The 17,701-nt window shown below is 45.3% G+C and overlaps 1 protein-coding gene across 4 annotated transcripts in view; it reads right to left on the bottom strand.

Moving 5' to 3' along the window:
- Nucleotides 1-17,701, bottom strand: part of TLR7 (toll like receptor 7) — a 38,751-nt gene that overhangs the window by 15,898 nt on the left and 5,152 nt on the right. Inside the window, exons 4-5 of one of the 4 annotated variants that reach the window (XM_055086319.1) lie at nucleotides 16,438-16,621; nucleotides 6,522-6,622 (exon numbers count right to left, since the gene is read on the bottom strand). In XM_055086319.1, the coding sequence (XP_054942294.1) occupies nucleotides 6,522-6,524 (3 nt within the window). In that variant the 5' untranslated portion in view covers nucleotides 6,525-6,622; nucleotides 16,438-16,621. Of the gene's footprint in view, nucleotides 1-6,521; nucleotides 6,623-6,983; nucleotides 7,244-12,760; nucleotides 12,932-16,437; nucleotides 16,622-17,701 lie in introns of those variants that run through there. The other 3 variants (XM_028492522.1, XR_008617979.1, XM_007121206.4) reach the window with 3 other exon arrangements.

The raw sequence follows: 17,701 nt of genomic DNA, 5'->3' as shown, positions 1-17,701 counted from the left end.
AAACCACCAGGAGTGGAATATCAAACATCCCTTTAAAAGGAATGTGGTAGGGCTATAGGTATTAACATGAAATGCTGTGTGAGAGACACTGTTTTGTTATAAAGAAGAAAATGGATTTTTAAAGCAGCATCAGAATAACCTATAGCATATGATCCCTTTATGATGAATTTGATTTGAATTTGCAGAGAAAAGTACGGAAGAAGACATTAGAAACTTTTAACCGTGATTTCTTCTGAGCAGCGGTAAGAAGGGGGCCTTCTTGAGTAGGAAAGAAGGACTTCTAATTTCATGTCATACCCTTCTCTACTCTTGGAGTTTTTTATGAAGAATATGTATTATTTTTATTAAAACATTTAAAAAATGACAGAGGAAGTCACAGAACCTCATCATAACAATGCGGAAGAAAATTGTGAAAAATGAACACGTCCACCAGTATTTAGTGATACTGGCTATGTGACAGGTACCTGCTTCTGGGCGCTGGATCATATCAGTGGACCAAACAGAAAAGCTTCCTGCTCTTCTGGAGCTTATGTCCTCCAAATGATAAACTCAAAAATCTATCAGTGTCATAATTATGTCAGATGTTCAGTGATGAGTGTTCTGGAAAAAGAAAACGTAGGACAGGATGAAGCGGCTCTGGAATATGACCCTAAATAGGGCTGTTTGAGTGGGCATCATTAAGTGGGCATCAGAGCAAATGTCATTTGAGCTCAAGGAAAGGAGAACATTGGCCATGCATATCTGTCCAGGGGAAAAGCATTCCAGTCAGAGGGGAGAGCCTCATGTGAAGGCCCCCAGGTGTAAACATGCTGGAATCATCACAAAAATGGCAACAAAGCCGTTATTCCTGGAGCAGGAGGAGTAGAGAGTGAAAGGAGACGAAGTCAAAGAGGGAGGGCTTCCCTGGTGGTGCCGTGGTCAAGGATCTGCCTGGCAACGCAGGGGACACAGGTTCGAGCCCCGGTCCGGGAAGATCCCACATGCCGCAGAGCAACTAAGCCCACGGGCCACAACTACCGAGCCTGCGCTCTAGAGCCCGCGAGCCAGCCACAACTACTGAGCCCGCGTGCCACAACTACTGAAGCCCGCGCGCCTAGAGCCCGTGCTCCACAACCAGAGAAGCCACCGCAATGAGAAGCCCACGCACGGCAACAAAGAGTAGCCCCCGCTCGCCGCAACTAGAGAAGGCCCGCGCGCAGCAACAAAGACCCAACGCAGCCAAAAACAAATGAAATGAATAAATCTAAAAAACAAAAAAACAAAGAGGGAGGGGCCCCAGGCCCACGCCGAGGATGCCGCACGGCAACAAAGAGTAGCCCCCGCTCGCCGCAACTAGAGAAGGCCCGCGCGCAGCAACAAAGACCCAACGCAGCCAAAAATAAATGAAATGAATAAATCTAAAAAACAAAAAAACAAAGAGGGAGGGGCCCCAGGCCCACGCCGAGGATGCCTACAGGGCCTAGTCGGCCATCCCGACAAGGAGAGGCAGGCCGATCCATTGCAAGTTTTTGAGCCAAAGAGTGCTATGGTCTGACTTCATGTTAGAAGGATCATGCTGGTTGCTGTGTTGAAAGAGACAACGAGGGGAAGGGTGGAAGCGTGGAGACCAGGCAAGAGGCTATTACGGTAATTCAAGCAAAAGCCCCAGCTGGCAGGGGTGGAGGTGGTGAGAACTTGCCAGATACTGGATAGATTTTGAAGGTGAAGCCAAAGCAAATATGACTTCCAAGTTCTTGGAAGAATGTGAGGGGAGGAGCTGGAGGCAGCAAACATTTCTGGGAACAAAGATACTGGTGGTAGTTCCCGGGGCCCAGAGGGTCAAGAGGATATCTTTGAGGATGGGAAGCGTAACAGCATGTTGTAACGCTGGTGAGAGTGGGAAAAAACTTCCCCAAACGCCCATCGTTAATAAAAATGCCGATGAAGATGCAGGAGAGACAGGGGAGGATGCGGGCGCGTTGAGCCCGGGGAGCAAAGCAGGGAGGTGACCCAGTGCTCTAGCGGGGAGACTGGCTTTGGCAAGGATAATAAAAATTCCATCCTTAGTATAAGAGTCCGCAAATTGGTTCACCTATCTCCCATGCTCCTTTGAACCCGGGCAGGCTTTTTTCCGTATCCGGAGGAGAGCAGCCGAAGAAGCCACGTCGCAGGACTTGCCAGGCTGGGACAGAAAAGGTGGGAGAGTTTCCACCACACCAAGCGCTCCTTCTCTCCCGATCTCTTTGTCTCTCACTCCACTTGAACTGGAGCTCTGAGCCACCAGCCTTGGAAGAAGCCCGGGGACAGCACAGCTGCCACACTGGAGAGACCACGTGGAGACAGGGGCAGCCCGCAGCTGTGGAGTCTCCCCATCCAGGCACCAGACCTGTGCGGGGGTTAGTCCAGCCCCAGACACCGACTGCAAGTGGTGGACACACCCAGCGCCAGAGCCGCTTCCGTGAACCCAGTCAACCCGTGGGCCCGCCACACGTAACACTCCACTGGTGGTATCAAGCCAGTGGGTTTTGGGGTGATCTGCTACACGATGCTGGGTAACTGGACAGGAGGTCAGGCAGGACGGGTGGGTGCAGAAGCTCTGGGCGGGCACACAGGCAGAGGGGAGCCCGTGGGCCATCTCTTCCAATTGCTCTTCCAATTCTCTGATGCACTCGGGGAAGCAGGAAGCTGGGTTATCAGCTAAGAGTGAGCAGCCGGCGCGAGGGGCTGGGGGTAGAAGAGAGGGGAAGGTGGAGAGAGCCCTCCAGGAAGAGGAAGTTGGGTGTGATTACCTGGTGGCAGGTAGAACCTCTCACCTTTCTGTATTGCATTGGTATTCCCCTTCTGGTCGTTATTATATAATTCTGCATGGCTATGATCTGGTTAGATTTAATGACTTGCAGCAAAATTCTTCTCTACCCTGTGCTCAGCTACCCAGTAGCCAGTCTGAAGGCCAACATGTCTAGCTCATTTCTTTCTAGCCTGTCTGAAGGCCAACGTACAGGGCTACTATGAGCCAGACTTCAGGGGACAACAGCTAGGTGCCCTCGGCTACTCCTCCCATTTATTTTCGAGATCACAGAGCAGAAAAAAAGCCACGCTGCCTGAGTTGAAAAGGAAGTGTTGGAACATGCATTTCTGGTGGAGGGAGTCACTGAAACCAAGCTATGGAAGCAAAGGATGTCATGGCGCGGTGGGGATCCCGTAAATGGACGGGCTGCGTTGAACCAGAGGTGATGGCCGACTGCAGAATCAGGAGAAAGAAACCTGGAAGAGGCAAGGAGTGGGGAGCAATTGTGGGAAACCTTGAATTTGAATTCACTACCCTTTTGTCACGTTGCCACGACACTGAATTGTTTGAGAACTAGATGTGCACTGTATATATCACCCTAGGGGCTAACGGAGGGCACAGAATAAGGGAAGTTATGTGCTATTGTTTTATAGGCCAGCCTCCCCTGGGAATTTCCCTGAAAGGCTTACGACCAAATATCCCCTTTTTGCAAATTTTGAAATATTCCTAATTATAGGCTAACCTCCGTAAAATGCAATTACCATGGACATCAAAGTTTCATTATAAAACAACCAAAAAATTAAGTACAAGGATACAACCCACTTACTTAAATAAAGAGACTTTTTATCATTTCCCTTCTACCATTTTAGCCCAACAAACCTAGCTTTCGAAATAAAAGAGCAAAATGATATAAAGTAGTCTTACATAATTAGGAACTCAACAGCTACTATGCATCACTACAGGCACCAAAGACCGCAAGATATTAAATCTTACTGGACATTATACCCTATCCCCCTTCTTACATAAATCACAGTTGGCACACTTTTTTTGTAATGGGCCAGTCAGTAAATATTTTGTTTTGCAGGCCACGTAGTCTCTGTCACAACTACTCAGATTTGTCCCTGCAGCGCAAAAGCAGTTATAGACGATATGTAAACAAATACACAAACAATAAAGCTATTGTGGGCACAAAAATTTGACTTTAATGTAACTTTTATGGGCCACAAAACAGTATCTTCCTTCGACTTTTTCAATCATTTAAAGAGATTAAAAAAAAAATTCTTAGTTTGTGGGCTACACAAAACCAGGTGGCAGGCTGGATATGACCCACGGCCATCATTTGCCATCCCAGGCCTACACTCTGGTGGGCTTCAGAGATATAAATGATCTATTCTTGGGGTGCAAAGACACTGGTTGGTTCATCTGTAATGACTCTTTTTAATTTCAACACCATCTTCCCTACTTTTAAACCATCAATTTTGATTAATTTAGTAAACGAATTCCTTATTATCTCTTTGGCGACGAAGACATTTGCTACAGTTAATTCTGCCACCTAAGCGCTCTCTGACTTCGGTGAATCACTTTCCCGCCTGAGCCCCTGACTTCTCAGCTGTCAAATGGTTAGAACGCAGGGCTCTCCTGCGAAACTATTAAGAAAAATAGGTAACCCATTTACTCAGGCAAACCGTCATCACAGATTAACCAACATTTAGTAAGCGTCTAGTATGTGCATTAAAAACATCAGGAATATACGATACTTAATTTCTAGCTTGCTTTTTCCATTTACCATTATATCATGAGTATTTGCTTATGTCATTCACTATTCTTTTAAGAAATATGATTTGATGGTTACATAACATTCCACTTAATGGGTGGACCACAATTAATTAACCCCTTCCCAACACTGGACATGAGATATTCTCTTTGCCATGCTGCACAGACTGTCTTCGTAAATCGTTTGTGACATCCCTGATTGTTTCTTTAAGAGTTTCTAGAAGTGGAGTTTCCATAGCAAAGGGTCTGACCCATAAGTATTCATAAGATTGAATAATTTTCCTATGCTTTTTGGCCTTTTCTATTTCTTCTTTTAAACGTTGTTTTCATGTCTTTCCTTGTAAAAGATACCCCAGTTTTTTTTTTTCAGGAGTAAATTATCATAATTGAAGCCCACGGTGACTGACTGTGTCCCGGGTGGAAGTGTGTGCCGGGCCGGCTTGGTCCAGGTAGAGCAGAGGGTTCTCGCTACCAGGGCCGAGCTGCCCAGCCAAGACCACAAGCTCTTACCCTCTTGAAGCCCCAGCCCCCTCATCTGTGCCTCACAGGGCTGCTTGGAGGGTGAAATCGACACAGAGACACCCAGCCCCTAGCATGATGCTCAGCTTGTAGTAAGTGGTCAGCAAATGTGAGCTCTCTTTATTACGATCAACCCCATCATGCCATCCCTCAAGGGGCAAAGGCAGATGCGGGCATGGGTTTGCCTAAAAATAGACACCTGAGTTTCTAGGAAGTGAAACTTGAAGCGGTTGCTTCTTTTGTAACATAGTGCCCTGCAGTTAACTCTTCATTAGACCTGAGACACGAAATGAGCCCAGGCGCCAGCACTGAGATCTCGAAGCCAGAGTGGGTTCCTGGTGCAGGCACTCCATTGTGTCTAACTGGGGTGACAAAATAATTTCAAGAAAAGGTCACTGATATCAGCCTTTTTGTGAAGAACTTTGGGCATACCTAATAACGCACAGCACCTGCAAAGGATTTGAACATATATTTTGTTATCTGAGCCCCTGCAACGGCCCTGCAAGGCAGCTGGAGAGGTACAGTAATGTTCATTTTATAGCCAAAAAAAGTTGAGCTTCAGAGGGCTTAGGCGACACTCCCAAGGTCCCCCAGCTCGTGACTGGGAGAGCCAGCACTGACAGACTCTCCCCTCGACTAAACTTTAGTCAGGGTCCTCTAAGTCACTAGGCCTTGATTTGGGGGCTTTTGTGTCCATGTGGCCAGTTTTAGCAAGAATCCTGTTAGGTCGGTTTAGCAAGAATCCCTCACCACGATATCTGACCATCCTTGCTATCTGATCAAGTCTCTCATCCTACCATCCCCCAGGCGATATCCCATCTCCCTGGCGAGAACCCTGTCAGGTGGGTCCAGGGTTAGGGGACCCTGATGTGTCCTCTTAGTAATGTTTCAACCACTGACCCCCACTCTGCTCCTGGCCTATAAATCCCCACGTGTGTCGGCTGTACTTGGAACTGAGCCCAGTCCTATACTGAGGTCTCGTTTCCCCGACTGCTTTATCTACCGTCCGCTTCTGGTCTTCTGTGACCGTCCGCGAGCCCAGGCTCCTGGATTCCTAGTCCTCCCGTCTCCCCCCGCTGCCACGCACACACACCCGTTCAGACGCCACCAAATGCGAGAAAAAGCAGAAAGGAACTTCAGTGATTTCTATGGTTTTAAAGCCAAAAAGGTGAGGTGAGAAAAGTTAGACCCATAGAAGCTATTTCCCCAATTCAAACATCCGCTCCTCCTCAGGACAGGACGCAGTAACTCCTGTCGGAAGTTGCACAGAGCAAGTATTGGTTAATCTGAAATTACAGAAGACCCCCGTGATTAATCTTGATCGTGAAAGATCATGGAAGAAGTTTTCCTCAGCAAATAACCAAAGCACGGATACTTAAACATCTCTCTTGCCAGCCGGTTTCAGTTCTTCCCAGAACAAATCACAGATAACACTTTTTAGGGATCTCTTAGCTGTCCTTACCATTTTTAGTCTTCTTTCAAAATGAAACAGAGAGGTCTGGTTGAAGAGAGCAGAGCGTGGGAGGTGTCAAGATCAGCCTGAGATGGACCCAAAAGCATCAACTACGGTAAAGAGAAAACACCAAACTTTACATTTCAGAGACAGCAAAGTACTGACGCTTCAAAGCGGGCTGAGAACATGGCTCTAATACATGCTGCTGAAAAGACCTATTAATAGTATTTACTTCCTGAAAGCTATCTAGACTAGAGACACACTCCAGAAAACCATTTCTAACATTATTAAAAAGTCTGACTTTATCTTCAAAGAAATGACATTTGAGACTACCAAAACTCATTAGATTCGAAAAGAAATTTTTCTTTTGCATATGATTTGGGTTCCCTCTCCTCCCCTCCCCTCTGTCTGAGAATGGCTCATAGATCTGGTTACTTAAATGATCTGAGTTTGTCCCAGTGTTGAAAATACCTTTCTTGGCTGCATGGAGTGATTCGAGGCCTGGAGTCTTCTGAAGTGAAGAGATAGGATGCAGGAAACTTAGAGTCACAGAGAGAGACTGCAGGCTGCCAGCCGTGGAGTTTCCAAGTGCAAAGACAAGGTTAGGGGGTTGGGGGAGGAGCGTGGCGATTTAAGCCATCTCAGACATGAGCTCTGCAGAAGCAGCGGGTTCCTCTTATTTCTACCACCACAATCGGGGCGATGTCAGGTCTAAATCCAAGCAACCTGGTTGATCCGTCTCCTTTTTTCTAGGAGTTTCTCCACCTCAGCACCACTGCCATTTTTGGCGAGATAATTCCTTGTGGCATCGTAAGATGTTTAGCAGCATCCCTGACTTGAACCCGCTAGACGCCAGTAGCACTGCCCCTTGACAATCACAGGTATCTCCAGACATTGCAAAATATCCCCTGGGGGGCAAAAGTGCCCCAGATTGAGAACCACTGTTCTCCAAGTATCTTAGAGACACGTCTAAATTTCCCTCATTCTGTCTTAGGCCCAGCTGAAAGGGACTCTGGTTTCTAAGCAGGGGCAGAGCTTCCGGTTGGTTCCCTCACTTCAATGAAATGAGGGCAGCTGCACTCGCAGTCCACGGCCATGTAAAACCTGCTTCTCGAAGTGGGGTTCCCGGGAGAAGCGCTCCCTTCTGAACTGATTTGTATTGGCACCTTTTGGAGGTAGAGTCAAAATATCACTAGTTATGTTTAAAGGTCTTTAGTCCGCCTAGTTGCCCTGGAGAGAATTTGAAAATGGCCAAGTGTGCCACAAGAAAAACAGCTGACAGCCCTCAGGGTTAATCTACTGAAGTGAAAAGTCAATAGCGCCCCAGATCAGCTGAAAAACTATTAGATACAATAATAAGTGATCTTCACTGAGAGTTTATTATGAACCAGACACTGTTTTAACTGCCTAATATGTATGATCTCATTAAATACTAAAAAAATGAGGTAAATATCTTAGCATCCTTTTTTTTTTTTAAAACAAATAATGGAATTAATGCAGAAAAGATACTGGACTTTCCCCAGGTCACATACCATGTAAGTGATAGTCACACAAGCAAAAATCAAATGCCCTCTCAGCAAACCACTTTGCCACGCAAACAATATGTAAAAATCAATAGCTTTCTCACATATAAACAATAACGAATCCAGACGGATAATAGGAGAGATTCCACGCAAAACAACAAGAAAAATATGAAATACTTGGGAAGAAAAGTGACATGAAACACTTGGGAACGAAGCAGGTGGTAGACGGGCAGGGGACAACGATGCCTTACCTAGCGGGCTGCTTGCTACGCATTTGCCCCTCAGATCCACTCTCCGTGCCTTCCCACCCGGCTCTGCGTCTCAAGAGGCTGAGCTGTACAAACTTCATCACTAGCTGGCAGATTTCCGGATGGGTTTGCCCAATGGGGAGAAAGGTCAGGGTATTTACCCCTGGGCTCCCTCCCTCTCCGATGCTGTGGGTTGGCTGCCGCCCTGCAATGATGCTCTCGTCTGGTGACGCTCCCCCCCTCATGGCCACTCTTCCTTAATTCCACCAACTGTCCCTTCGCCTTGCCATTTTAAGCCTGGGATTGTGAAGACTCAACCCTTGAAACGCTGCACCATTGCTGGGGATCTCCCTAAATCCTGTCCGCACTGTCATGAATAGTCACTTCGCTAAACTCAGCAATTTCCGACTCTGAGCGTGCCACTTGTTTTCTCTCAGGACCCTGTTAGATGCAAAGAACATGTAAATAGATGAAGAGAAATAGATGGTTATCAGGGCTAGAGGTCACAGCTGGGCATTTTTCATTTATCACAAAGGTTAGGGTTATGTTATCCATAAATGTCATCTCCTCTGGAGAGTAAAGGGTACATGACCAGATATCTCTCATAAAAATGAGGCATTGGATCTGACTGGGTTAAGACCCCTGGTGAGAATAGTCAGGTAACTTCTGAATGAAAAAGTAACAAGGGGAGGATTTCTCTTCTCGATCTATAAATGCATCATAAACGCTGCATTGCCTACAGTGGCACAGTGCCAGTACATCAGTGGAAAGGAGGAGATAGCAAAGTTAAGTAAAAGCACGCATGGGAGGGACTTCCCTGGTGACGCCGTGGTTAAGGATCCGCCTGCCAATGCAGGGGACGTGGGTTCGAGCCCCGGTCCGAGGAGATCCCACGTGCCGCGGAGCAGCTAAGCCCCTGTGCCACAACTACTAAGCCTGCACTCTAGAGCTTGGGAGCCACAACTACTGAAGCCTGAGCGCCTAGAGCCCGTGCGCCACAACCACTGAGCCCACGTGCCACAACTACTGAAGCCCGCACGCCTAGAGCCCGTGCTCCGCAACAAGAGAAGCCACCGCAATGAGAAGCCCGCGCACCGCAACCAAGAGTAGCCCCTGCTCGCCGCAACTACAGAGACAGCCCGCGCGCAGCAACAAAGACCCAAGGCAGCCAAAAATAAAGATAAATTAATTAATTTTTTTAAAAAAGCACATATGGGACATTAAAGTCACATCAATGGCAAAAGGAATTATTAAGATAAAGTTGGGCAACTGGCTTAAAGTTTAGAAAAAAATTAAGGTGTAGTCTTACCTTGTTTCTTACATCAAAATTAATTTCATATGGCTCAAAAATTTAAATGTAAGACACTGAACATTAAAAGTACTGGAAGAAACCAGATAAATATTTTTATAATCTTGAAGCGGGAAAGTCATTCTAAGTATGACAACAACAACAACAAACGAAGACCAACAGCAATGACCCCAGAGTCTGAAAGAAAACATCAAAAAATTTGACTACGTAAAAATAAATCTGCTTACTCATCTATAAAGTGAGGGATGAGGCTGTGTGATCAGTAAAGGCAGATCCAGGTTTGATACGGTAAGATCCCGAGGGATTAGGATACGGTTCTGCTTTCTTGTACTGTTATTTATCTTTGATTCTATCTGCTGGGTCCCCAATGATACTGCAGACCCCTCGAGTTAAGGATGCATTGTCCCCAGCACCTCGTCCAGAGCTGGTATTTAAAAATCATTCTTCATGATGATAAAAATGAAAGCGATCATGAAAATAAGAATAATTTGATCACTTGGGTCAGTTTTGAGAAGAAGAGCTAGTCGTGGCCCCCGTGAGCTACTCGCATCTGGGTGACGTGGGCCCAGGCGCCCCCAGGTTAGTTAGCTCAAGAGATATGACTAGATGAAGAGGATAGAGTGCTTCTATTCATCTTGTGAGGACAGGCCTCTCATTGGCTGGGTTACCTCATACTTGGTTTTCTAAGTCTCACCGCATTTCTTTTTTCCTTTTAGATGGAAATACAGAAGATGGAAAGGGCCCTTGGTGGGGAGTTAAGGTTTAGTAGAGGGTTGGTAAATTTAGGAAGTTGGGACATGCCAATATTAAAAGATGATCTGTTGTTTGTCTGAAGTTCAAATTTAATTGGGTATTCTGTATTTTATCTGGCAGTCCTAGTTTAGTGTCATATTTTAATCTAGGGAATTAAACATTGAAGGACTCCTAAGATTAAGTTTCTGAAATTAAAAGGAAGTCCAGGCTTAAGTGGCATCCAGAGTGGTGGGTGAACAAGTATACAGCTGGGTACAGAAACCACAGGTTTGAGCCCCAGTGCTGCCACCTGACTCTGACATAGACATCAAAGGGGTTGAGTGGAAACTTAGCATCATACATACTCTCCTAAAGCTGTTGGGAACCTAAATAAACCCCTTAGATAAATTGCTCTAGTCAGCTAATGCTGTGTTCCCAGCATGGGGAAGTATAACGTCTTAACGTTTCTCTATTTGGGCGAGCATGTGAATGCAAACAGGACCCCACTGCTTCCCCAATTTCTGTTGGCTGTTTCCACTCTTGCATGCTGAAAGTCAGGGTTGGCTTGAGGAAAAGGAGAGAGAACTTTAATGACAAGCATCATAGTATTTTTATAACAAGGGTGAAATGTTAACCCTTTCAGTTAGATACAACCACGAATGTTTTTCAAATAAAAATCTTTACTAGAAATTTTCAAACTAACACAACATTGTAAAGCAACGATAAAACTAATAAAACTCCAATAAAAACTAATAGTAAAAAAAGAAATTTGCAGATACCATGAGTCTGCTCTTTGTAAAGGACACGTGGAAATAGAACACAGCCTCCATAGCTCCTTCGTATATATTTTTAGCATTGTAAAGCCCCAGTGTCATAATTAACCTTGTCTTTTGTTTCATTCCCCCCTCCTTTTTAAAAATTTTTAAAAAATTTTTATTTTATTTTTTTTAACATCTTTATTACCCCCCTCCTTTAAACTGAAATGTGAAGCACTTCTCTGCTTAGTCCTGTAAGTTTCATTTTACCTTGAAATGAAAGTGTTCTGAAAAAGTTCTTGACAGGATATGCAAATTCATATTTTAAAAAAAAACCTTCTTTCGGGGCTTCCCTGGTGGCGCAGTGGTTGAGAGTCCGCCTGCCGATGCAGGGGACACGGGTTCGTGCCCCGGTCCGGGAAGGTCCCACGTGCCACGGCGCGGCTGGGCCCGTGAGCCACGGCCGCTGAGCCTGCGCGTCCGGAGCCTGTGCTCCGCAACGGGAGAGGCCGCAACAGTGAGAGGCCCGCGTGCCGCAAAAAAACAAAACAAACCTTCTTTTGTGTTGAGGGCTGGTCCCACATAAATATTAGAGTTTACCAGATGAGTCCAAAGGGTCAGATGCTTTGAAAAAAGGCCCTGATGCAAATAATGGAGTGGATGACTTAGTTAAAACGAGAAAAGGTTATTTATGAAGGTAAGGGTCGCTAAGCAGCTCTGCCTGCTGCCTTGGAAAATCAGAAGCAGTTTTGCCAGGTGGGCATCACAGATAATCCCTCTTGCCATTTGGTTTTCGTAGACTCATAGGTGGATTCATTAGTACTGAGGTATAGTGGCAAGAACACTTGCTTGGGATACGAGAGACATGGCTTTGTAATAAAAATGTGACCTCACACCCGTACATCCCTTCATGTTTATCACGCCATTGAGTTAGAAGCACCATCACTCGCAAAACCTAAGAATAAAACACCTGTGAGGTGTCTATTGTTTTTATTTATTTATTTATCTATCTCTTTCTTTCTTTCTTTCTGCATTGGGTCTTCATTGCTGCACGCGGGCTTTCTCCAGTTGTGGCGAGCAGGGGCTCCTCTTCACTGTGGTGCGCGGGCTTCTCATTGCGGTGGCTTCCTTTGTTGCGGAGCACGGGCTCTCGGCGTGCGGGCTTCAGTAGTTGTGGCACGTGGGCTCAGTAGTTGTGGCTCGCAGGCTCTAGAGTGCAGGCTCAGTAGTTGTGGCGCACAGGCTTAGTTACTCCGTGGCATGTGGGATCTTCCCGGACCAGGGATCGAACCTACGTCCCCTGCATTGGCAGGCGGATTGTTAACCACTGCGCCACCAGGGAAGTCCCAAGGTAGCTACTGTTAAAACCTGGTTTGCGCCCGAGGAAGCCGATATTCCAAGAAGTCATATATCTAATATGCAAAACCGGGTTGCAATTCATGTTTTTTTTGAGTCCACTGCCCATGTTCTTTCTGAAAGTCATCTAATCAGCCAGGACCTCAGCAATTCAACGAGATAATAACAAAAAGTCCTTTTTGAGCTTATTTTCTATATTTGATGTAACTGTTCCTATTAAAAGCTATCATGTTTCAATGATTTATTGCTGTGTAACAAACCACTCCAAAATGTATCGGCTTAAAACAGCAACCGTTAATTTTTCACCATTCTGTCATTTGGCTGGGGCTCTGCTGGGCTGTTCTGTTTGTCGCATTTGGGGTCTTCCACGAGGTTGCAGTCAGATGGCTTTGTTCACCTGTCTGGTGCCGCAATGGGGATGGTTGGGAGGCTGTGACTTCTTGCTCTTTTTCTTTCCATGTGGCTAGAGTGGGCTTCTTTTCATGGTGATTAGATCCTAAGAGTGTGCATTTCAATAGATAAGCCCCAGTGTGCAAGCACTACTAAGCCTTGTTTGCATCATCCTTGCTAATGTCCTGGTTATTGGCCAAGCCCAGAGTCAATAAGGAAAGGCACTCCGCAAGAACATGAATATTGGGAAGCATGGTTCATTCAGAACCACCAAAGTGATGGTCTACCACTTGTGATATATACAAGAGAAAGGTAAAGGGATACGTATTTAAGGCAAAATCTGTTGTTTCAGATTCTTTGAAGGATACTGGATTCAAAGCATTTTACTTTAGAATACTATGCAGCCTCTAAAAGTCATGTATTAGAATACTGAATGAGAGAGGGCAGACAGCAGAAGCAAGAACTACGATCCTGCAGCCTGTGGAACAAAAGCCACATTCACAGAAAGACAGACAAGATGAAAAGGCAGAGGGCTATGTACCAGATGAAGGAACAAGATAAAACCCCAGAAAAACAACTCAATGAAGTGGAGATAGGCAACCTTCCAGAAAAAGAATTCAGAATAATGATAGTGAAGATGATCCAGGACCTCGGAAAAAGAATGGAGGCAAAGATTGAGAAGATGCAAGAAATGTTTAACAAAGACCTAGAAGAATTAAAGAACAAACAAACAGAGATGAACAATACAATAACTGAAATGAAAACTACACTAGAAGGAATCAATAGCAGAATAACTGAGGCAGAAGAACGGATAAGTGACCTGGAAGACAGAATGGTGGAATTCGCTGCTTCAGAACAGAATAAAGAAAAAAGAATGAAAAGAAATGCAGACCGCCTAAGAGACCTTTGGGACAACATTAAACACAACAACATTTTCATTATAGGGGTCCCAGAAGGAGAAGAGAGAGAGAAAGGACCCGAGAAAATATTTGAAGAGATCATAGTCGAAAACTTCCCTAACATGGGAAAGGAAATAGCCACCCAAGTCCAGGAAGTGTAGAGAGTCCCAGGCAGGGTAAACCCAAGGAGAAACATGCCAAGACACATAGTAATCAAACTGACAAAAATTAAAAACGACAAATAACATACAAGGGAACTCCCATAAGGTTAACCACTGATTTCTCAGCAGAAACTCTACAAGCCAGAAGGGAGTGGCATGACATATTTAAAGTGACGAAAGGGAAGACCCTACAACCAAGGTTACTCTACCTGCCAAGGATCTCATTCAGATTCGATGGAGAAATCAAAAGCTTTACAGACAAGCAAAAGCTAAGAGAATTCAGCACCACCAAACCAGCCCTACAACAAATGCTAAAGGAACTTCTCTAAGTGGGAAACACAGGGAAGAAAAGGACCTACCAAAAAAAACCCAAAACAATTAAGAAAATGGTCATAGGAACACAGAGCCAAAAATAAATAAATAAATAAAAATAAGCTTTCAAGTTAGATGTGGGTGACATAAATAAAAAGGGGAAAATATCTGGAGAGTCTGTACTCAGATTGTTGTGCATATGTTTTTAAGTTCTCACTCCAGTTAAAATTTAAAATTTTTTTAAAAAAGATAAATAATAGCTAATGTATTCCAGGTACGGTTTGTGGAAGACAGGTAATCCTGGACCCATACTCAAGGGGTCTTGGCCCTACCTAAAAACAAATGGTGAATATAATTGTCAGGCACTGTGAAAGGTTTGAGATGGTACCATCCTTGCCAGCTAACAAGTTAACCTGCCACAGGTTCCTGGATGCTGACAGAATACAAGAGACTCCTGGGTCAGGGACAAAGGACTTTAGCACTCGTGGCACAGCAGGTACCGGTTCCCTTTGTCCCCCCGATGCCATGGAGTGGCTCTGGGTGGATGCTATGCATGAAGTGGGTTTGCATCACAGCTGAGGAACCCCGAGTTTAGAGAACCCAAACATTTGTAATGGGCTGCAAGCAAACCTCACTGAATTTTGCCCAGAGGGAGGCACTGTCATTATTAGACCGGACAGCAATCAAACCTGCCACCTGCCCCAGAAAGGGACGCTATCTCTGTCTTCCAAAACTATCCACTATCTTCTGCTTGCTATATAAACATCCTTGAAAAGATTATCCAGAACCAAGGCTCTCAATGCCTCTGCTCATGAGATGTACAGAACTGCAAGAGACCCGTGGAGAACTGTCTCCCCAAATAAGTCCATTTATATAATTCAAGTTAAAATACAATATTTAAGTCACATATAGATCCTTTTTTAATAAGAGTCCTTGGGTGTGGAGAAAAGGGAAACCTCCTACACTGTTGGTGGGAATGTAAATTGGTGCAGCCACTATGGAAAACAGCATGGAGGTTCCTCAAAGAACTAACAATAGAACTACCATATGACCCAGCAATCCCACTCCTGGGCATGTATCTGAAGAAAACCATACTTTGACAAGATTCATGCACCCCAATGTTCATAGCAGCACTATTCACGATAGCCAAGACATGGAAGCACCCTCAATGCCCATCAACAGATGAATGGATAAGGAAGATGTGGTACATATATACAGTGGAATACTACCCAGCCATAAATAAAAGAATGAAATAATGCCATCTGCAGCAACAAGGATGGACCTAGAGATGATCATACTAAGTGAAGTAAGTCAGACAGAGAAAAACAAATATCATATGATATCAACTATATGTGGAATCTAGAAAAATGATACAAATGAACTTACAAAACAGAAACGGAGTCACAGACATAGAAAACAAACTTATGGTTACCAAAGGGGAAGTGGGGGGAGGGATAAATTAGGAGGTTGGGTTTAACAGATACACACTACTATACATAAAACAGATAAACAACGTCCTACTGTATAGCAGAGGGAACTGTAATAAATATCTTGTAATAAACTATAATAGAAAAGAATCTGAAAAAGAATATATGCATATACACACACATCTATAAAACTGAACCATTTTGCTGTATACCAGAAACTAACACAACATTGTAAATCAACTACACTTCAATAAAAAAAAAAATAGACTCCTTGATTTAATTGACTTTTTGTTGCTGTTGTTTAACTGACCAACGGTGGTGAAAAATACGGTGTTAAATAAAACTGCTTCTATTACTTTTCTCTTGGTTCCAGCTTCCCTCCTAAAAACACTTTTTTAAAGGAGATTCCCATATTAATAAAATCACTGGAAATTCCTTAGATATTAAGGAGTGTGTGTTGAACCCATTATTACAAATGATTCAGCATTGTTAATTTTAACATTTTTTTGGTAATAACTCTATTTTCACCAATGGAATCTTATACTTTGTGTTTCTAGAAAATAAACATTGTCTTTTTCTGTCCATAAAACCAAAGCATTAGAAACAACTCAAATATTCCAAGCTACTAAGTGCCTGGCAATTATAGTTTTTGGGTAAGTGAAAACAAATGTCAGAAATTTCTAATCTAGGTACATTTGAATCTTCAGATAAATTGAAAGCTGCTATTCTCTCCAAATGTCCGCAGAGTAGGCATAACTTTTCAGCTGAATACAAGAATTACAATTAAGTGTAATTAAATTGATTGTAACTTACTAGAGTCAGAACCATCTTCTTGAAGAAGGAAAGGATCGTCCTCTACGCGATGGTTCAAGCTTGGCTGCACAGTAGCATCACGTCATCGAGGGTCTTTAATAATCCTGATACCGGGATGCTCCACAGGCCAATTAAGTCAGAACCTCTGGAGACAAGGCCCAGGCATCAATTTCATTTTCTTTAACTGAGGTGTAATTGACATACAGAATTATTAGTTTCAGGTGTACAACATAATGATTCAATACTTGCATATATCGCCAAATGATCACCACTATAAGTCTAGTTAACATCCATCACCACGCAGTTATACATTTTTAAAAATTAATTGCGGGGGAGGAACAGGCAAGATGGCGGAAGAGTAAGACGCGGAGATCACCTTCCTCCTCACAGATACATCAGAAATACAGCTACACGTGGAACTGCTCCTATAGAACACCCACCGAACGCTGGCAGAAGACCTCAGACCTCACAAAAGGCAAGAAACCCCCCACGTACCTGGGTAGGCAAAAGAAAAAAGAATAAACAGAGACAAAGAATAGGGACGGGACCTGCACCAGTGGGAGGGAGCCGTGAAGGAGGAAAGGTTCCCACACACTAGAAGCCCCTTCACGGGCGGAGACTGTGGGTGGCGGAGGGGGAAGCTCCGGAGCCTCGGAGGAGAGCGCAGCAGCGGGGTGCGGAGGGCAAAGCGGAGAGATTCCCGCACAGAGGATCGGTCCCGACCGGCACCCACCAGCCCGAGAGGCTTGTCTGCCCACCCGCCGGGGCGGGAGGGGGCTGGGAGCTGAGCCTCGGGCTTCAGTCGGATCCCAGGGAAAGGTCTGGAGTTGGCAGAGTGAAAACAGCCTGAAGGGGCTAGTGCGCCACGGCTAGCCGGGAGGGAGTCCAGGAGAAGTCTGGAGCTGCCGAAGAGGCAAGAGACCTTTTCTTCCCTCTTTGCTTCCTAGTGCGCTAGGAAGGGGTTTAAGCGCGCCGCTTAAAGGAGCTCCAGAAACGGGCGCGAGCCGCGGCTGTCGGCGCGGACAGCAGAGACAGGTGTGGGATGCTCGGGTTGCTGCTGCCGCCACCAAGAGACCTGTGTGCGAGCACAGGTCACTCTCCACACCGCCCCTCCCAGGAGCTCGTGCAGCCCGCCACTGCCGGGGCCCCGGGATCCAGGGACAGCTTCCCCAGGAGAACGCGCGGTGCGCCTCGGGCCGGTGCAGCGTCACGCCGGCCCCTGCCGCCGCAGGCTCGCCCCGCATCCGTGCCCCTCCCTCCCCCC

Source organism: Physeter macrocephalus, chromosome 7 (genome assembly GCF_002837175.3).
Source record: "Physeter macrocephalus isolate SW-GA chromosome 7, ASM283717v5, whole genome shotgun sequence".
Lineage (NCBI taxonomy): Eukaryota > Metazoa > Chordata > Mammalia > Artiodactyla > Physeteridae > Physeter > Physeter macrocephalus.
The sequence above is the reverse complement of the archived record's forward strand: the minus strand, read 5'-3'. Positions and strand labels throughout refer to the sequence as shown.